The sequence below is a fragment of the Malus domestica genome, chromosome 03 (genome assembly GCF_042453785.1).
Source record: "Malus domestica chromosome 03, GDT2T_hap1".
Taxonomy (NCBI): Eukaryota; Viridiplantae; Streptophyta; class Magnoliopsida; order Rosales; family Rosaceae; genus Malus; species Malus domestica.
In genome coordinates, this window is record NC_091663.1 from 6,515,549 (window position 1) to 6,537,728 (window position 22,180).

General features: G+C 37.5%; 2 protein-coding genes across 3 annotated transcripts; both read left to right on the plus strand.

Annotated features, from left to right (window-relative positions):
- Positions 1–282: 282 nt before the first annotated feature.
- On the plus strand, positions 283–11,156 carry LOC103407665 (uncharacterized). 2 transcript variants are annotated; one of them, XM_029099674.2, is made up of 3 exons: positions 283–548; positions 9,677–9,817; positions 10,531–11,156. In XM_029099674.2, exons 1-3 carry the CDS (start codon positions 297–299, stop codon positions 10,615–10,617), a joined length of 480 nt encoding a protein of 159 aa, XP_028955507.2. In that variant the 5' UTR covers positions 283–296; the 3' UTR covers positions 10,618–11,156. The 2 variants fall into 2 exon arrangements, with proteins under 2 accessions (XP_028955507.2, XP_028955506.2); XM_029099673.2 differs by having other exon boundaries at positions 284–566.
- Positions 11,157–17,144: 5,988 nt separating this feature from the next.
- Positions 17,145–20,218, plus strand: LOC103427128 (calmodulin-binding receptor-like cytoplasmic kinase 2). Its single transcript, XM_008365201.4, has 6 exons — positions 17,145–17,597; positions 17,850–18,091; positions 18,215–18,383; positions 18,754–18,843; positions 18,972–19,267; positions 19,728–20,218. Exons 1-6 carry the CDS (start codon positions 17,348–17,350, stop codon positions 20,052–20,054), a joined length of 1,374 nt encoding a protein of 457 aa, XP_008363423.3. The 5' UTR covers positions 17,145–17,347; the 3' UTR covers positions 20,055–20,218.
- Positions 20,219–22,180: the final 1,962 nt, after the last annotated feature.

Here is a 22,180-nt window from a genome sequence, read left to right on the forward strand (position 1 = left end):
GCTACTACTCCTACGATATAGGAATACTACCCATCTCCCTACCCACCCTCACCATTAAACTAACCCCACTGACTTGGGTGTATTCAATTATTAATACTGTACCATACATCCTTTAAATGTCAATCATTTCATTGTGCTTCATCCAAATTATCAAGTCTGGATTAATAATATTATGTGTCTGTGTAATCGTAAACGAGAGCCCATGGGCCATTACAAGTAGTTTTGCGGCCTTAGAAAAAGCCCACTAATACAACAAAGCAAGTTGACAGTTTTTAATTCACCTAGTTGCTCTTTACATGTCAAACGGTCAAGTCGCACTGAGTTGGTTTCCGATCCAATGGAATGAAGGTTATAGATTTGGGGAGAGGGAAGTCAAGATGGAGAAGGCGAAGAAGCGTCTGAAGCTGAACTCGGACGAGTCAGAGACCGTGTCGCGAGTCGCCATCCCAGCTCTCCAAATTGGAAAGTCCAGCTTCTACGATGCCTTCTCTCTGAGAGGTATCCGAGTCGAGCGAGTCGAACCCGGTGTCGTCATCTGTTCTTTCAAGGTCCCTCCCCGCCTTATCGTGAGTCATCTAATTAATCTGCATGTTTAGCTTTTGTTATTTAATGCTTAAATTGTTGACATTAATTAACTTGGATCTTCTTTTATTTAGTTTAGAAAAAAAAAGCACATTAATTTCTTAATTTTCATCTAACACACTCTGAAGAATGTAACGGTGAGTGACCGCACATTTCTTTGATCATTAGGCGACCAAGAGAGCATTTTGATAATTTGTCGATTAAACAAGTAGATTCTTTAAGATTTTTAGTAATTTAGGAAATTTCATATGTAGACTGTTTCACGAAACATTTTAACATTTTGTTTTTCAGTTTGAGTACATTGATAACCTTAATTAAACTTTCGCTTTGGATATTAGTGATAATTATGCACATTTAGAGATAGCCTAATCACCTAAACAAATGCCACTTTCCCAAAAAAGGGGTCTCTTATACCTACACTAACATTTGGAGTAAAACTCAAAATTTTGAATTTACACTTACCCCAACTTGCTCTAACTTCTGGGGCAGATATGAGTTAAAACCAAGGAAGAAAATATCGGTGATATCAGAAATATCGGTAGTCCGAAAACACGGAAATATCGATGGAAATATCGGTAAAATATCGATATCGATAAAAATTACATGGAAACCACGGAAATTGTAAGAAAAACTTGGAAATTTTTATTGAAACTTTGTAGGATGTTTATTTAGTCAATTATCTATTAGTTTATCACAAAAAATTGGAAAGAAATGCATTGCATGATGAATTTAACATTATCAAGTTGATTATATAGCGATCTGACAAACATTATGAGTGTAGAAAATATGTAGTAATTAATGAAAGAAGTCTAAACACACCATAATCATTTATATATAATGAATTAGTACAATATTTTACACTTTAGTACCACATAGAGTTCCTATGAGGTTCAAATTTGTCACTATCTTCATCATCTCTATGTGTAGAATGAGTGTATTGTGAAGAGTAGTTATCAAATGATAAATCCCCAAAATAGTTTTGCATGTAATTGTTAATATGCCACCCATATGGATCCGAGATTGGTTGAGGTTGTCCATAAGAAAAATCATTTGAAGATTGAGGCTGTGATTGATTCCATGAGTCGCTCGATTCCATCCCAACAGGAATGGGATATGAAGGGTAGGGAAATGGTTGGTTATAAGTATAACCATAGTTACTACTTCCCAATCCAACAGAGTCTGAAGTTCTAGATAACGAGTCATCTTCTTGACTTGACAAAATCCCTTTGCCTCTTTCTCTGCGAGTATAGTCCTTCCCTATGGCACCAATTCCTGCTCCTGCCCGCCTACTGCCATGGTCATCATCCTGTGTTGCATGCGTGAAGTTTGCCTCACCAGTGAAGGGGCTCATATATCCGGGAGGTGGTGGTCCATAATAGTTTCCATATCCACCACCACTACCTCCAGCTCCACTACCTCCAGCTCCACTATGTCCTTCATCATTCCCACCTCCGGTGGTAGGTGAGTCTCCTGATCTTGTACTAGAGCTATCATTAGTATCAGCACGATGTTGTGGTTGTGTAGGATTGGAAAAATGTGGAATTCCAGTGTTGCTTGGTCTTGGGTGCAAAAGTTCTTCGAAAGAGTCAGCGCTGCTAGATCCCACCTCCTCCTCTAATACTCTTTCTACATTTATCCCTTCATTACGTGCTTCTTCAGCAACTCTGGGAGCTGGGTTGCCTTCATCATCATCTAAATGAAGAGGTCTAATCCATTGAAAAAGTTGGTTACCCTCCGTATCATCATCTTCACCAACAATATCAAACACATCTAGTGGGTCACCACGGTCGACATGATCGATTTCTGCTTCCTTATCTCGAATTTGAAGCTTCATGTTGTAGTAGCAATAAACTAATTTTTCCAAGCTACTATGAGCCAACTTATTTCTTTGCTTTGTGTGTATGAGTGCAAATGTGCTCCAATTTCTTTCACAAGCAGATGAAGAAGCTGTTTGTGATAATACTTTTATTGCTAACTTTCTCACAGTTGGTGCATCGGTCCCATACATGATCCACCATTCAGCTACAATGAAAAATAATGTTGATAAGCCTAATAACTCCAACAAATTCTATTATAAACTTATAGTGAAATATGTTTATACTCACTAGGAGACATATTTGTTCGAGCAGCAACTGATGTTGGTTCTCCAAATGTTCTTCTTACATCTTTAAACCATGTTAGCTGAATACAATAAATTGTGTTAGTTTAATCCAACAAAGTAATTATTATAATTTAAGTAATTGTGTACCCCATTTCCAAATTGGCCAACTGCTGGTGATGCAGGGTCTAATTTAGAGTATACATTATGTACAACACGTATAAGGTTACCATCATCTCCAACACCGGGTCTGTATTGGTATCGGGGATTCAAATAATATGCTGTTCAAAGAAACACATACTCTAATAAGATAAATAATACTTATGCAACTAAAGAAATGAATTGACATAATTTATACCTGCTGCATGCAAATCGTGGTATAATGTTTTATACCATCGGTCTTCAATTATTTTTACGACCCACATTGCACCATGTTTTCTTTCCAATTCATCCTTCACTACACGCATCAACTCATATACTGCCCCCATAGTAGGATACACTTCTGTGTCAACGATCCGTGAAACTTTGTAAAGAGGTTCAAACACTTGACACACATGTTCTGTTTGACTCCAAAAAGCATGATCAAGCACTATACTTTCCACCATACGACCTGTATTTGAGCGGCTGAAATTGTGGTTGGCCCAATCGTCACTAGTGAATAGTTGCTTCAACCCTGCTTTCTTCTTGAGTAGGCTGTTTAATGCAATATAGTTGGTGGCGAATCGAGTAGTAGCTGGACGAATAATTTCTCCTCTGCAAAATTCACGCATCTTTGCCAACAACCAACCGTGATTGTAAATATAATTTGTGATCGTTCTAGCTCTTTTGACAACAGTAGCAACATTCTCTCTCTTCCCCATTGCCTCAAACATAAGATCAATACAATGTGCTGCACATGATGTCCAAAACACATTATGATGCTTCATTAACTTTTTTCCAGCTTTGACAAATGCAGAACCGTTGTCGGTCACGACTTGGATAACATTATGCTCTCCCACCTCCATGATTACATCCCTCAATAATTTGTAAATATACTTGTAATTCTTTATATGGTCTGAAGTATCAACAGACTTCAAAAAAATTGTCTTTCCCTTGGAGTATACCATGAAGTTGATGATAGATAATCTGGTCAGGCCGGTCCATCCGTCACACATGATTGTGCAACCATTAGTTTCCCACTTTGACCTCAACTTGTTAACATACTCGCCAATGTCTTTATACTCCATATCCAAATATTTGTTTCTTATCTCATAGGGAGTGGGAGGTTGTACTCCAACACCGGCCTGTTGACATCCCACTACCATATTTTTGAAATGATGTGATGATGCCTTCGCAGCAGGGACATTTTCATAGATAAAGAACTTGCTAATTAGACGCCCCATTCCCTCCTTCACATTACCTCCCTTGAAATAACTCCAAACACTCTTTTGACGTGCGTTGGATGACTTATATAAACTTGGGGCTATTGGTGGTGTTGGTTGTGATTCTCTAAGACTGCCTCCCCGTCTCATTTGTGCACCACCACTTGTCCCGGAACCTTGTCCCCTATTAGGAATTTTATGAAGGTGTTCTCTTTCCCATGCTGATTGTTTGGAAGCACGTAATGCTTGTTTCAAACTGCGTCGTTCTTCAGGTCCCATGTCATCATCACATTCGTCCTCATCGTCATCATCATCACTGTCAACCGCTTGGCCATAGACTTCTCCCCGTAGCCCAGCTCGAATATTTTCCATTCCTTGTGTCATCTTTTCCTTCTGCTGTTTTTTATTTTTTAATAATGTGCTGATGAATGCCTTCACTTCTGGGGGGACATTATCGCATCGTTGGACATTTTTTGCTGGATCTAATCCACTAAGATGGTACTTAAGTCGTGTCACTCCACCACTCTTCATTACCCGACCACAATATTTGCAAATTGTGCCATGTTTGTTTCCGTCTATTGGGTCGCCATGTTCCCAAGCTGGATCACGTTTACTAGCTCCACTAGACATCTTAAACGTACCTACATTTATTTTTCATGAAAATTAGACAAAAGAATTAAATAATAAAGTTATTCTACAGAACCTAAATAATAAAGTTATTCTACAGAAGAATACAATATGAAGTAAAGAAAATGATTGTAAAAATTTAAGTAATTAAAAAAATAATATGGAATAATAAAACCTAATATTAATGAATAATAATCCAATTTGATAAAAAAATAATCCTAATATAAATGATGAATAATATTCCTTTTTTATAATAATCCTAATATAAATAATCCTACTATAAATGATGATAATTATGTTTCATGAAAATAATCCTAATATAAAACATAGTGATGAATAATATTCCTTTTTGATAATAATCCAATTTAATAATAATCCACTTTAATAATAATCCAATTTAATGAATAATCCAATTTGATAATAAAAAAAACCTAATATTAATGAATAAAAATGAATAATTCGTATTTTTTTTTCCTAAGTTTTGGACCTTTTGGTTCAACCCAACCCAACCCAAGTGTGGTTATGTTTGAGATTTGGGCCTAAGGTCAAGTTTGGAGACTACATTAAGTGGGCTTTAATGAATAGTCCAATTTGATAATAAGCCAATTTAATGAATAATCCAATTTAATGAATAATAATCCAATTTTATAATAATCTAATTTAATGAATAATAATCCAATTTTATAATAAAAAAACATAATATTAATGAATAATAATCCAATTTGATAAAAAAATATTCCTAATATAAATGATGAATAATATTCCTTTTTGATAATAATCCTAATATAAATAATCCTACTATAAATGATGATAATTATGTTTCATGAAAATAATCCTAATATAAAACATAGTGATGAATAATATTCCTTTTTGATAATAATCCATTTTAATAATAACAAGTAATTGTTAACATTACTTAACTACTTACAAAAATTAACATGCAAGTATTAATTACTTAAAAAAATTAACATACGAGTCCACACAAATTTATTTGTTGTTGTATAAATTACAATAATATAAATATAAGTTTGTAAACTTACCTTAAATATGGAACCCTTTGTATTCAAGCTTTGGAATTGATCTGGAATGGCTTTGAAAATGGTAAGGGAAATAAAATAATAAATAACATTAAACATATTAAAATTTTCCTAGGGAATAATTATACAACATTACTTAATTACTTAAAAAAAATTAACATGTAATTGTTAACAATACTTAATTACTTACAAAAACTAACATGCAAGTATTAACATTACTTAATTACTTAAAAAAATTAACATGCAATTGTTAACATTACTTAATTACTTACAAAAACTAACATGCAAGTATTAACATTACTTAATTACTTACAAAAACTAACATGCAAGTATTAATTACTTAAAAAAAATTAACATGTAATTGTTAACATTACTTAATTACTTACAAAAATTAACATGCAAGACTTAATTACTTACAAAAACTAACATGCAAGTATTAACATTACTTAATTACTTACAAAAACTAACATGCAAGTATTAATTACTTAAAAAAAATTAACATGCAAGTATTAACATTACTTAATTACTTAAAAAAATTAACATGCAATTGTTAACATTACTTAATTACTTACAAAAACTAACATGCAAGTATTAACATTACTTAATTACTTAAAAAAATTAACATGCAATTGTTAACATTACTTAATTACTTACAAAAATTAACATGCAAGACTTAATTACTTACAAAAACTAACATGCAAGTATTAACATTACTTAATTACTTACAAAAACTAACATGCAAGTATTAATTACTTAAAAAAAATTAACATGTAATTGTTAACATTACTTAATTACTTACAAAAATTAACATGCAAGACTTAATTACTTACAAAAACTAACATGCAAGTATTAACATTACTTAATTACTTACAAAAACTAACATGCAAGTATTAATTACTTAAAAAAAATTAACATGCAAGTATTAACATTACTTAATTACTTAAAAAAATTAACATGCAATTGTTAACATTACTTAATTACTTACAAAAACTAACATGCAAGTATTAACATTACTTAATTACTTAAAAAAATTAACATGCAATTGTTAACATTACTTAATTACTTACAAAAACTAACATGCAAGTATTAATTACTTAAAAAATTAACATACGAGTTCACACAAATTTTTTTGTTGTTGTATAAATTATAAGAATATAAATATAAGTTTGTAAACTTACTTTAAATATGGAACCCTTTGTGTTTAAGCTCTGGATCTGGAATGACTTTGAAAGGGGTAAGGAAAATAAAATAATCGAAAAGGCTCCTCTGATACTGATACTGATACTCCACCTCTTGAAAATTTTTCACAATGACAACTTTGAAATAATAACACAATACCTCTGATACTCCACCTTTTAAAACAATATTGGCACACAGTTTTGAATGAAACCACCGTCCATGGTTTGAAAAGACTACAAATTATAATGGTACTAAAAGCTGCATGAAATTGTCCAAATAATTGTAAAACTTGTCGAGAATATGGAGTGAGTCATGTGTCCTCCTGACAGGAGGAACCCACACACACACACACAAATGACCACCATTCATGGTCTGAAAAGAATACAAATTATAATTGTAAAAGCTGCATGAAATTGTCCAAATAATTGTAAAACTTGTCGGGAATATTGAGTGAGTTGTATCTTCCTGACAAGAGGAACCCACACACACACACACACACACACACACACACACATATGACACATCGCACGCACACACAACGCACGCACGCAGACAACCTCAGTCTCTCTCTCTCTCGATCCTTCTCGTTCTCTCTTCTCCCTTCTCTTCTTCCACACACACATTCACACAGAGAGCTTCTCAGTCTCTCTCTCTCGATCATCCTTCTCGATCTCTCTTCTCCCTTCTCTTCTCCCACACACACAGTCACACACAGAGCTCCACAGGTTGACATCGGATCCAACACACGCACACACAGAGATCGGACTCACAGAGATCTCCGATCTCTCTTCTCCCAAACACACACACGCACACAGAGATCTCTCGATCTCTCTTCTCCATTCTTCGATCTCTCTTCTCCCTTCTCCGATCTCTCTTCTCCCAAACACCCACATACAAAGAGAGATCTCCGATCTCTCTTCTCCCAAACACACACACACACACAGAGATCTCTCGATCTCTCTTCTCCCTTCGCCGTTGATCGTGGCTCAGGCGAAGTCAGAGTTGTCTCAGTCGTCTGTGGCGGTGCGCCGCTGAGCAAGGATCGTTCGTCTTCGTCTTCGTCAGGTGAGATTCCATGAAACCCTAGACCCTAAACCGACTTCACCCTGCCTTGAATCGTTTATGCATGCGTGAAATCTGCAGTATATATGTGAAATTGATGTTAAGATTCGTGTTTTTGCAAGGTTTTTGGGACGAAACCGGCCCGGGAATCGCCCCACCGTCTCCGACGTTCTTCTCCGACGTCGCCTCGGATTCCGATTCCACCAACCCATGGATATTTCGCCGATATTTCCAAAATATCGCGATATTATCGATAATATCGCGATATTTGGCCGAAAAGCATTCGGATACCACTTTTAATATCGCCCTCCCGAAAAACCGATAATATCGGCGATATTTCGCCGATTTTATCGGCATTTTCTTCCATGGTTAAAACTCAAAACTCATTTCTGGGCTAAATTTAGCCCAGGATTTTCTCAGGTTAGTGGGGCTGGGCCACCATATGGGTATATTTTTTTTAGTTTTATATTTATAAATTCATTAAATTTAATGGTTAAGATCTAATTTGATGAGATCCAAAGGTAAAAAAAATATCTAACGGGCTAAATTTAAATCCAACAGCTAAAGTAATTAAAAAGAAATTCTTTTATGTGTTTCATATTTTTTCATAGGGTTTCACGAGTTTTATGGTGACGGTTAGTGATTTTTCAATATTTGTCAGAACTCTAAATATTTTTAGATTAAAATGTTCATAAAATTAAATTAGGATAATCTACATAATTTTTTTTCTTTTAAAAAAGTTACTTTAAGAAGAAAAAAATTAGCCTAAATTCATTATTTAATAATCTGGGGCTAAAATTTTAACCCAAAATGGTTGGAGTAAAAAAGTTGTTTCTGGGTTAAAACCTAAATTTTCTAGGCTAATTTTTTTTTGTTTTAACCCAAGAGTTGGAGATGGTCTAATATGCGATTATGCACTCTTCGAATAGGAATTCATTTTCTGAAAGATCCTGGTTTCGCATTTGCACTGGGGCAATTGGATATGAATCAATCCACCTTTGATGTTGATCCACTAGATGCTACGGAAACTCCCTTTGCTACTTTTTTCTGGGTTGACTAAAATTGGTGCCCAAAAACAAATAAAACAAACACTTTCTAGGCAGCCCATCTTTTTTAATAAAGCCGAGAGGGCCCGGCTACCCAAAAGTGTTGCCAGTGTGAAACGGTATTCATGAAATAGTCGTTTTGACCCAATTCTTGGAAATTAAATACAAAAAGAAAAAGCTAATACTATTTATTAGCTTAGCCTGCATTCCGGGACAATCTAGTCATTAGTCAGTTCATAGCAATCTCAATAAAGCAAGGGGCAAAGCTTCGTAGATAGCTTCCCTCCTTTGTCAGCCAAGCTGCAAGTTCATGAGCAAGTGAATGAACGAGCCATGATCCTAAAAGGAGTTCGGAAGGACTCTGCTTTGGATGGGGGGTGGTACCCTCCGTCATGCTGATCGCTTATGCACTTGTTTGAAAATGTTTTCCTGAAAACACATATGCTCATAAGTGCTTTTAGCTATTCTAGAATAACTATTGTGAGCTTATTTGAAAGCACTTAATTAGTATAACCTCTCTACTCTAGCAACTTTAATTTTTGTTGGAGATTTCAACACAATTTGTGCGAGTGGGAATATTTATTGGAAAAATTAGTTCAGTTCTTTAGTTTTCTGCAAGAAATTAAAAGGATTTAGTTTCATGTGAGAGATTTTGAATGTTTTTCTTAATTATTTCGTTTGCAGGATAGAGATGGAACTTTGGCAAATGGTGCAATTGCAAACCTCGTTGATATAGTTGGTGGTTCCTTAGCTTTTATTCCGGACCTCCCTATGAATGTTTCTGTCGACATATCCGTCTCTTATGTCTCAACTGCCAAGGTTCATGTAAGCAAATCTTTCCCACTCCAATCCCTCATTTCTTCTTGATCTTTATATATAAGTAATCCAAAAGTCACTTCAAATCTTTCAACTTTCATTTTATTTCAAAAGTTTGTTCTTTTTGTGAGGATCCGGAGGTAAAAGAATATCATATCGGTAAAAGGATAAACCTTGGAGGGTTTATAAGAGGTTGGCCCTTACCCATATTGTCAATTTTTATGGTGAAACCCAACTTTCTTCATGGTATCAGAGTAGGTTGATCAACGTGTGAAGTCTAACAGCCACACGTGCTCCGCGTCATCCAATTCGTGTTGTTCACGTATTTGGCTTGAATTCGCTACAATTGGATTTATGGTGGAACCCTAACTTTCTTTAATTTTGGTATCCTTTCCCATGCATATATATATATATATATATATATATATATATATATAGAGAGAGAGAGAGAGAGAGAGAGAGAGAGAGAGAGAGAGAGAGAGAGAGAGAGAGAGAGAGAGAGAGAGAGAGCATATGATCGATGGTCATGTTCGTGTCAATATTTGGTTTTATTTTTATTTTTTATTAACAGGAGATGAGATTCAAACTTGAACCTCTTCCGAGTTCCAACATTAAAAGGAGTTCGAAGTAGCATGCACAAATGCAAATGATCGTTATATTGTTTCAATCTTAATCATTGGACTGCCCTAAGATACCTCTAACATTTTGATGTCAAATTGCAGGACGAGCTAGAGATAACTTCGAGGGTTTTAGGACGAGCAGGAGGATACTGTGGAACAATAGTAACATTCAGAAATAAATCAACGTGAGAGATAATAGCTGAAGGTCGACATGTTTCGTTCAAATGCTGGTCCCGTTCCCAAACTCTGAGGAGTCCTTTACAAATTCATATATGTAGTTTTGAGAAACAAAACAACAGGAGGGGAGATTAGTGCCGAAGGTCGACTTTGCTTCTAGCCAACGAAAAGGATCGTTTTACAGGTGTTATAACAGGATCCTTGTAAAGGTTGTACCCAGTGCACAAGGCTCCCGCTTTACGCAGGGTTTGGGAGAGGTGAATGTCGGCTAGCCTTACCCCCATTTATGGAGAGGTTGCTCCCAAGTCTCGAACCCGAGACCTACCGCTCATGGGCGAAGGCACTTGCCATTGCACCAAGTGCGATATAACAGGATTCTTGTAAAACCTGAAATTACATCTTGATACATTCAACTTCACAGGTCACGAAACCCCTTTGAAACATTGCAAATTTCTTGCATAACTCTTCTTTCGTCTGCAAACTTGTATCAGTAATCATCTTGTCTAAAACTCTACCGTTCTTTAGCAAATACTATGCAAGTTCCATCTCAACTTCCCGCCCCTTGAATCTTTGTATGGCGATGGTCTTGAGGTGCGACAGCAAACAAATAGGTACAAATCCTGGTGGATCCATTGATGCTCTGAACATTGATGATAACACTCGCCGCTCTGAACCATAATTTAAAGAATGAATGAATGAGAATTATCGTAAAAACTGTATATTGGTATCATATTAGGAACTTACGTGTGAATATACGTCTAAGAAAAGATCTTTGAGATTAGCTGATCTCTATGATGCACGGATACTTCTGTTTGGTCCCGTATTCCGTATCCGATACTTGATCGGATACGATACTTGTCCGATACTCTCGGATACTCGTCCGACATGTATCCTGGTTGATGGACACGAATTTGACATAATGGATATGCGTATCCTACATTCAGGATACACGTATCCTGCTTTTAAAATACATTTACACTTTCAAAAAAAGGTAATGAGGAGGAGAAAATTAATAGGAGACATCTATAATTGAAAGTTGCTAAATACAAAGAGCTTCCCTCTAATTAAAACCATGAATACAATTCTCACACTTCTTCTACTGTATAAAGAGGATTAGATTTTGAACTTTCCTTCTCTAACAACTCAAATGTACTTGAATTTGAATGATGAATTATGTTTTAAAATGTATATTTTTGTTGCTATATAGATTTTTATTTGCCGTATCCATAGCGTATCGTATCTTAATTTTTAGAGATTTTTCGTATCGCCGTGTCGTGTCGTATCGTATCGTCGTATCCGTATCCGTATCCATGCTTCATAGGCTGATCTTTTAAGAACCTCAGCTAGCAATTCCGAGTAATAGCAATCATAAAGAACCAACTTCAATTGCTTGAGATTATTAAAAGACGGCAGATCCCCAGCCTTCATAAGAGAAACGATTAAACATAAATCCATACAAAACTTTTCAACTCAGGAACTGCAGAAATGAACAAGAGAAAGCTTCTACTTACCTCAAAACAAGAGGCCGAAAGGGACAGATATGTAACATTGCGAACTTGTGCCATAAGCGCCGTTACACAGTAGGAAAAGGCAGGCCGTTGTTCTCCAATGCAGCCGTCTAGAGCAATATTGGCTTTCACTAGAGATTTTGCACTCTCCAAAACACAATTTGCCACAATGTCCAGCTCAATATCAAGGTTTTCAAGCATTGGAGCATCAATAGAAAGATTGTAGACATAATGTGGATTATCAACAGACAAACTTATCTGTAACGTTTTCAGTTTAGGTGCAGAAATCATGAAATTTAAAACTTCCTTGGCTCTGATACCTCCATCGATAGTCAAGCCTTCAAGTACAGGGCAGTCAGAGAAAAGCTTCGATATCATGTCATTATCAAAATAATAAACTGTAACATGGAGAAACTTGAGAGAAGGAAAATAGCCGGGGTTAGGAAGAGCACACATAAGGCCATCTCCAACCTAAGGAGGGCCAGATTGTTAGAATTCATTTGTCCCACATCGGTCAGAAGGCTTGAGAACAAGCCATTTATATAGAATTACTCTACTCTAACTAACTCCGAGACTTTTTGTATTAAAACCCCACACCTAACGGATTGAGCAAGTGGCCAAGTGGGGACAGTATCGGTATTGTTGGAGTGGGCCCATGGCCTGTCTACCTGAAATTTAAGATGGTATCAGAGTCAGGGGACGGGTTCGTACATCCAGGTGAATGGGTGGGTTCCCTTTGGCCCCGCGCAAATGGGTGAGCCCCGACTTGGCTCCATGTAGGCCAAGAGATGCCACGTGCATTGCCCTAGCGTGAACGGGTGAGCCCCGGCTTGGCTCCACGTGGTTGCCTATGTGTGGAACTCCACGTGTGACCCATAAAATGGGATCTCACGTGCGGGGAGTGTTAGAATTCATTTATCCCACATCGGCCAGAACAGTTGAACTCATGGGTTTTCAAAAAAATCATTTGGCAGTCATCTAGGAAATCTGAAATACTCATTTGAAAAAACATTTGGCAGTCATCTTTCCTTTGGGGATACCTCGTTTCTCCCATAGCTGGAGGGACTCTTGTGGACTATTATGGTGGTAAGGTAGTGGGGAGTAGCTTTCTGGTCTTTAGCTACCTTTCTTACACCGTGGGCTGCGGAAAATTCTCTATGGGCCCTCCTTGCGATGAGAGCTCTCCTTGGAATTGCAGGAGTGGCTCTTCCGTGCATGAACAACATGGTAGCGAGGTAACGGTGATCTTCAAACTTCCTTTTTGGATTTACCAATCACATTAAAGCCTATTTAATGATGTTCTTACAGGTGCTTTTTTGTTTGTTAAATTGTTGGTGAAGCTATAATGTTGATCAAGGTATGAACTTGGTGTTTCAGGTGGTTTCCTCAAACAGAACGAGCCAGGGCTGTTGGACTTGCAATGGCCGGATTTCAGCTTGGAAGTGCAGTAGGACTCATGCTTTCTCCAATCCTCATGTCACAAGGTGGTAAATTTGGACCATTTGTGATTTTTGGTTTATCTGGATTTCTTTGGGTTAAATTTCTAGTCAAAGTGGATCTTTGTTAAAGAAAAATTTATATCCTATATGAGTTGAATTTCTAGTCGCTTATTGAATGTGAATGTTGTTCCTTCTCTGCAGTCAATCGGTTTCGTTGGTCCTGGGATAGCTCTTGTGGGTTTAATTACAGCAAAAAGTCCAGCAGTTGCATCTGCTTGGCTTACATCAGTAGTCGGGCTGAAATCATTTAGTCACTCTGGTTTTCTTGTGAATCTCCAGGTTGGCATTAGTGAATGTTATTGTAGTTAGTACCTAGAATTAATTCTTTATTTGTTTGGTGTGACTTGATTAATTTTTTTTTCTTTAACCAGGAGATCGCTTCACAGTACTCCGGTGTTTTACATGGTATGTAAAATTAGAATAAATTTTCAGTATATTAATGCTTCCAAAGCGTAGTGAAATAACTTGTTAATTTGGTAAAATTTGATGTTATCCCGTTATTTATTATTGTGTTAGGAATTTCAAATACTGCTGGAACATTTGCTGCCATTTTGGGAACAGTTGGAGCTGGTTTCTTTGTTGCCAAGGATTTCTATTGCTTACATCGCTCTTATATATTCTTGCTGCCCTTTTCTACGTCGTCTTTTCTACTGGAGAGCAAGTAAATTTCGATGAACCTGGTAAGTATCATCGTTATCGATTCTTCAAATTTGTTTCTCCTTCCAAGCCCCTGCCCCGCTTTTAAACTTCCATTAGGAATTGTGGAGATTTGACGTGATGACCAATTTGTTGCTTTGTTATACTGTTTGAACATTTACACGGTTTTATATTCCTAACGCGTTGACAGTTTTATATCCCTAATGAAATTGGACTGTGCATTGACTTTTGCTTGACAGTTCATGAATGATATTTAAAGGCTGCTGGTGAAAGCATCGATTGATGATGACGATGATGATGCTTTTTCAACTGTAACCTATGATGCACGGATACTTCTGTTTGGTCCCGTATTCCGTATCCGATACTTGATCGGATACGATACTTGTCCGATACTCTCGGATACTCGTCCGACACGTATCCTGGTTGATGGACACGAATTTGACATAATGGATATGCGTATCCTACATTCAGGATACACGTATCCTGCTTTTAAAATACATTTACACTTTCAAAAAAAGGTAATGAGGAGGAGAAAATTAATAGGAGACATCTATAATTGAAAGTTGCTAAATACAAAGAGCTTCCCTCTAATTAAAACCATGAATACAATTCTCACACTTCTTCTACTGTATAAAGAGGATTAGATTTTGAACTTTCCTTCTCTAACAACTCAAATGTACTTGAATTTGAATGATGAATTATGTTTTAAAATGTATATTTTTGTTGCTATATAGATTTTTATTTGCCGTATCCATAGCGTATCGTATCTTAATTTTTAGAGATTTTTCGTATCGTCGTGTCGTGTCGTATCGTATCGTCGTATCCGTATCCGTATCCATGCTTCATAGACTGTAACTAACGGGGCAGTCCATGGAATTGGACCGAATGTTGGCAGGCAGACTCGACTAATGGTACAGATCGTTTCGAAGTCATCCGTTGTATAAATACATAACCTTGTTGTTCATTGTTTGAATCCAAGGTGTGTAAAGTGGATATTCTAGTAGTGTTCCTCTTCCTCGTGCATCAATAGTTTGTTTCAGGCGCATATGGGGATCCTGATTACCAAATTTTGTAAAAGATACGTGTAAATACGTTCCAGAGGTACGATGCCAGATTCTTTGTTCTTGCTTCCTCATTGATTGATTGTGGTTCATATTATTCATACATACATGAACGACAAAATGATGAAATTGAGGTTCATCATAAAACTAATTAGTAATATGAGGAGTAGTCCAAGACCATATAAGCACATACCAAACCTTGTCCCTCACCGATGTGGAACAACTCTCAACACCCATCTGCACGTATGGTGGATTTTCAAGCTTATACGTGAACAACGACTGAGTGACGTGGAGTGCGTGTGTCCGTCTGGCTCCACACGAGGATAACCTGTTCTGATATCATATTGAAATTGAGATTCCACCATAAAACCAATTAGCAATATGAGGAGTAGCTCAAGACCATATAAGCACATGGAAAACATTGTTCCACATTTATGTGGGACAACTCTCAACAAGGGAAGCATTTCCGTCAGGTAATTAGACTTGGCATTTTGGACCCGACCCGTTAATATTAGTATTTGGATGGATGTTTAACGGGTCGGATCGCTAACGGGTGAACCCGTTAACAACCCGTTAAATAACGGGTCACTTTGGATCAACCCGTTAGTTGATGATGTTTTAGTAATTTCAGTAAAGTTTTAACAACAAAAAATAAACTCCATGCAAAAAAAAATAATAATAATAATAATTGTTAACGGGTGAAACGAGTGACCTGTTAGTTTAATGGGTCGGATTCGGATGATCCGTTAACTTAACGGGTCAGATTGAACCCGATCAAAACCCGATAAACCTGATCCGTTTAGATATAAAGTTAAAAGTTGAAAGGTCACAAGCACGTGCTGAAAATGAACGCTCAAAATGGAAATTTGAGCAATAGGAAACTGATTTACGTAAATCCCATTTTCTCCTTTTTGCGCTCAGCCATTTATTTATGTCTCTTAATTCTTTTTTAATTTATTTAATTATACGGCTAGAAAAAGAGAGGACAGTACACGAGAGGAGAAAAAGGAAGTGTGGAAATAACTTCTCTCGATCGAAAGGGGGATGCAATCACGCAAAAAGGCAAAAGCCCTCAATCAAGGAAAAGGAACCTCGTCATATCCCTATTTTTGGGGATTCCGAGATCCAATGATCGTATATAATGCGATCAGTTTTCGTTAGATATTATTTATATTTAATTTTAATTTTAAAATTTATAATAATTTTTTATTGCACGATATAAGATGAACGATCACGATCATGCATCCCCGAATCCTTTTCCCTCAATCAATTCATGTGATGCAACCCGCCCTACAACTTGGGTTGCCACTAGAATCTGCAGCCTATTAAAATATCTTACGGTATTTGACTAAATATTATTCTTTCTTTCTTTCTTTTCTTTTTCTTTTTTCTTTTTTTAGGAGCAAATTCCATACACGCATCGCATCTTGAGTTCGACTTTTGGTGTTGATGAATTACACGATGATGATCAAATTGAGACTTTCTCTGTGAGTCTTTCCAGTCCCAGAAGAGTGAATTGCTATAATGAAATCACCAACTAATCCCTTTTTAAAATATTTTTAACTGAAAATGTTGTTGCTGATTTGTCCTTCATCAAAACGTGTAATGGCTACTAAGGACCTAGCTTCTCGGCCCTCTCAGTTCCAATATACTCTCATCTCTTTCTATTTGTACGGTCATGGTTAAGTCACGTCAACATTTTATATCACTATTGTTTTTTGTCTTATTATCCTATAAAAAATCAATATAAAATATTGATGTAGCTTAACCATCGCACAAAATAAAAGAAAATGAAGGTGTATGAGAACTAGGAGGGCAGGGAAGCCGGCTCTGGCTACTAATCCACAAAATCACTTGAATTAGTCTTAAATGTAAGACTTTAATAAACATTCAATTATTTTATTAAATAAAATTCTATAGGTACGAATCATAAATACAAGAATGCTACTAGTAAACAACAAAGCCAAATGTTGATCAAAATTGCATCAGACGGCCAAAAACTCCATAACTTCTGGCAATGAAGAGAACACCAAGTCCTCATAATCTGCAGGCAAATCAGGGAAAGCAAATCTCCAGTTTCCGGTATGAAGATGGTAACAAGAACAAAGCTAAACCCAAAAGTCTTCCTGTCCTGAGGCATATCAAGTTTGCTGTGAAGAAAGTTGCCGGGGTTTTCACAGTTCTTTTCGGACAGCGAAAGGCCGCCTCAAACGCTGCTGCTTTGATTGAAACAAGAAGAAATGATTCTCGAATCCGAGGGATTTCGTGTAAGTTTTTAGCTTCCATGTTGGTTCTGCGCAAATCTAAAGTAAACTTGTTCGGAAGTGCTTTTAGAACAGCTAAAAGGACTTTCAGATACCATTGGACTTTTATTGAAAATTTTGGATGTACTTTGAATAAAAGCGTCTTTGAGTGGAAGTGCTTTCTATTGCAGCTTGGTAAATACCATACGTAGTAGTGCTTTCAAAATATCAAAGATTGAGAAGTTACTTTTGTTAATATTTTCCTGTACCCTGCAGCTTCAACTGATCGTTCGTCAGGGAGTGACACAAGGAGTAAGAGCTCGTCGAAGTTTAAGTTCTCTCAGTCCACTAGTTCTGCCAGTGGATTAATTGAGACGACGAATTTCTCTTACGAAGAGATTCTCAAAGCAACGGAAAAATTCTCTCCAGCAAATCAGATTGGTGAGGGCAGATTTGGAACCGTGTACAAGGGAAGGCTTGCAGATGGATCTCATGTTGCTGTAAAGCGTGCTCGGAAGGTATAGATAATTATGCCTGATAGTTGAGAAACAGGCAGAATCCTTATATTTGGTAGAGCATTGTGAGGACAATAGTTAATCTCATTTTCTATTAGCTTGCATAACGGCGTAAAATTTGTGCAGGCTGCGTCTGACAAGCTCTTAGAAACGGAGTTCAAGAATGAAATACTTACCTTGTCAACGATCGAGCATCTGAATTTGGTAAGGTTATATGGATATCTGGAGCACGGAGATGAGCGGATTATTGTGGTTGAATACGTTGCAAATGGAACGCTTCGCGAGCATTTGGATGGTAAGTCTTATGAAAACTTAGTTATGAAACTCAATAGGGTTAGTCAGTAGAAGGTAGACGTAAGTGATAAGTTCATCAGGTGGAATATGTAAGTTCTACTGAGAAACTGGAAATGTTAACATCAAGTAACAAAAAGAGTTGGATAAAATGAAGGATCATTAGCAGTGTCCTGTTTCCTATATTCTTCAGTTGAAAAAATTAGCGTTTTAGTTGTCTCGTTGTGTTTTACATGAAGCTCGGAACACCTTTCCCTCCATGGAATCTCTTTATTTTTCTTCTTTTCTGTGATAATTAGATAATCTGGATACCATCAGAAATAACATAATACTAATCCAGAAATGTGTATAAAAATAGTTCTCTTTTCATGAAGGTACAAATGGAAATGAACTTGAAACCGGAGAACGTTTGGACATTGCTATTGATGTGGCTCATGCAATCACCTATCTTCACATGTATAAAGGTGTGTACATCATTTTCAATCCAAACTACTCGACCGATAAAGATGTTTTCATCTTGCTTCCCATTTAATTTGATTAGGATATTATTGTGAGGCATTTGACAACCTGAAGCGTTTCATGTATTTGACAGATCCTCCGATAATCCACAGAGACATAAAATCTTTAAACATCCTCATCACAGAGAAACTTCGGGCTAAAGTGGCGGACTTTGGGTTTGCACGATCGTCTGCAGACCCAAATGCAACTCACATTTCAACTCAAGTCAAAGGAACGGCAGGATACTTGGACCCCGAGTACCTCAAGACTTATCAACTCACCGTAAAGAGTGATGTTTACTCCTTTGGTGTCTTGCTTGTAGAACTTATGACAGGAAGACGACCCATCGAACCAAAGAAGCCAACCAATGAAAGAATTACAACAAGATGGGTAAGAGTATGCTCATTTTAAGCATCTTGACATTACTAAACTGACACGAAACTGGAATTTTGTTGGGATGTCTGTTTCTATATGTTGCTTCGCGGTAAAATCTGCCCAGATTTCCACCTTACATGATTAATTAGTCATTGCTCAAGTTTTGTTTTACTCTTAATCTCCCCGATTTATTGTAGTTCCGACATTCATCACATGCTTCTGTTAAACTTTAGACAATCCGTCACTCATGACATATTTCTATAGAGGATAAGGGCAAACCACATGAGTCTAGCTCTTGTAACATCCACCTTGTTCCTCGTTGCATTTACATGTGAAACATTCATCAAATGAAACCGCTACGGTTGCGGTAGATCATTTCATCCTCCTCTTCAGATGTCCCATGTGTTATAGACAAAGATTATGTATTAGAAGTGCTACGAACCAAACATTAGCCTAACCATGTTTACATCTGCAGGCAATCCAAATGTTGAAACGAGGAGACGCGATATTTGTCATGGATCCAAGGCTACGGAGAAACCCGGCATCAACGATGGTTTTGGAGAAAGTCCTTCTGCTAGCTCAGGAATGCCTTGCACCTCTAAGAAATTCAAGACCCTCCATGAAAAAATGTGCTGAAGTGTTATGGGGAATTCGAAAGGACTTTCAAGAAAAATCCCTCCTTTCTTCCTCCTCTGATGTTCATTTTTCTGCGAATTATCCCGTCAGAGATGCAAAGAGGACTCGGCGGACATCGTTTGGGATTCAAGATGATGATTGTCAGAGATTTATTATCTCTGCCTAACTTATAAGAATTTTGAGTGAAATTATTTACGGAAAATTGTTTTCTTCTTCTATCCAAGTGTTTAATTTGTACATCTATGTAAAAAAGAAACATCTTTTTGTATAAAACCAGATTATATTCAAATATTAAATTTCAATGGCAACCAGATTATATTACGAACCGAAGTTGGCGTCTAGCTAGCAATTAATGTCAGATAAATTAACTTTTTAAAGTTAAATTTGTAAATTATATGACGTGTTATCGATAAAAATAAGTACGTTAATCATGTAAAACCACTTTTTATGCTTCCAAAATCTTTGGAGAAATTTTGGAAAAAGCACTTCACATAATACAGTGTTGTATTGTATGTTACATCCCGGGCTCGACTCCGCCATAACACGATATTGTCCGCTTTTGGTCCTGACCATGCCCTCATGGTTTTGTTTATGAGAACTCACACGAGAACTTCCCAGTGGGTCACCAATCCTGGGAATGCTCTCGCCTGAACTCGCTTAACTTCAGAGTTCTGATGGTATTGTATGTCACATCCCGGGCTCGACTCTGCCATAGCACGATATTGTCTGCCTTGGGCCCCGACCACGTCCTCACGGTTTTGTTTCTGGGAACTCACACGAGAACTTCCCAGTGGGTCACCCATTCTGGGAATGCTCTCGTCTGAACTTGCTTAACTTCAGAGTTCTGATGGAACCCGAAACCAGTGAGCTCATAAAAAGCCTCGTGTTATATGAAGGTGGGCATGTACATAGAAGGCATAGAGGATCCACTCCCCTAGGCGATGTGGGATCTAACAATCCACCCCCTTAGGAGCTCGACGTCATAGTCGGCACACTTCCGATCATGGATTGGCTCTGATACCAAATTGTCACATCCCGACCCAGGTTCCATCACATCCCGGGCTCAACTCTGCCGTAGCAACATATTGTCCGCTTTGGGCCCCGATCATGCCCTCACTGTTTTGTTTCTAAAAACTCATGCGAGCAGAACTTCCCAGTGGGTCATCCATCTCGGGAATGTTCTAGCTTTTTTTCTCGCTTAATTTCGGAGTTCCTACAAAACCTGAAGCCAGTGAGCTCCCAAAAGGCCTCGTCATACGGTGGAGTCGAGCCCGGGATGTGGTGGTGGCCCGAGTCTGCATGTGACAATTTGGTATCATAGCCAATCCCTAGCCGGATGTGTGTCGATGAGGACGTCGGACCCCTAAAGGGGGTGGATTGTAACATCCCACATCGCCCAAGAGAATGGATCATGTAAGCCTTAAATGTATGAAATTAAAATGTTTTAAACATGTTGTAAGGAATTGAAATTGACCCCAAATTTGATTGGGAAAAATGTAATTTACCCTTATTTTTTTCGACTACATCAGATCATTATTCCATCATAATAAAACCATATAACAGTGAAATAATAAAGGGTAAATTACATTTTTACCCTCTCATGTTTGGGGTATATTTCAATTTCATACATCCGTTAGAAAATCTATTAAGTAAACAGTTAAGTGATGACGTGGTAAATATGGGATCCATATTTATGCTGACGTGGCAACCAAATTTGTATCACATGGCAAAAAATAATTTTTATGCATTTAAAATAATTAATTAAAGAAAAGTTAAAAAAAAAGAGAAAAAATAGCCAAATCAAACCCAAAAACCATCCATTCCCCTTCCCCGCAACCCCTATTCCTCTCCTCCACTCTTTTCACCTTCCCCAACCGATCTTTTCCCTTTTCTCATTTTCTCAACGCCCTCGCTGCCTTAATCACCACAATTCTCACGTTGCTTAACACCTCCTCGATGACAACATCGAACTCCGTCTTTTCCTCCACGACGGCGGGGCCTCGCCCGCTCCTAGCGCAATGGCCACGGTGGCGGCTGGAGTGAGGGCAGCAATGGAGACGTCAAGCTTGTCCTGGAGGTCGTCAACGAGGATGCTGGCTTCCTTGAGGGTGAGGCTGGAGATGTCGGTGACAAGCTTTTCGATCTTTTTTGGGGCTTTGACGGCGGCGAGGGGGCGGATGTGGGTGGCGCAGTGGGTGAGGGTAAGGGTTGGGGGGTTAAAGGGGAATTGGAGAGTGGGTTTGGTGGAGTGGGAGAGAAAGGAGGAGAGGGGTGAGGGGTTGTAGGGAATGG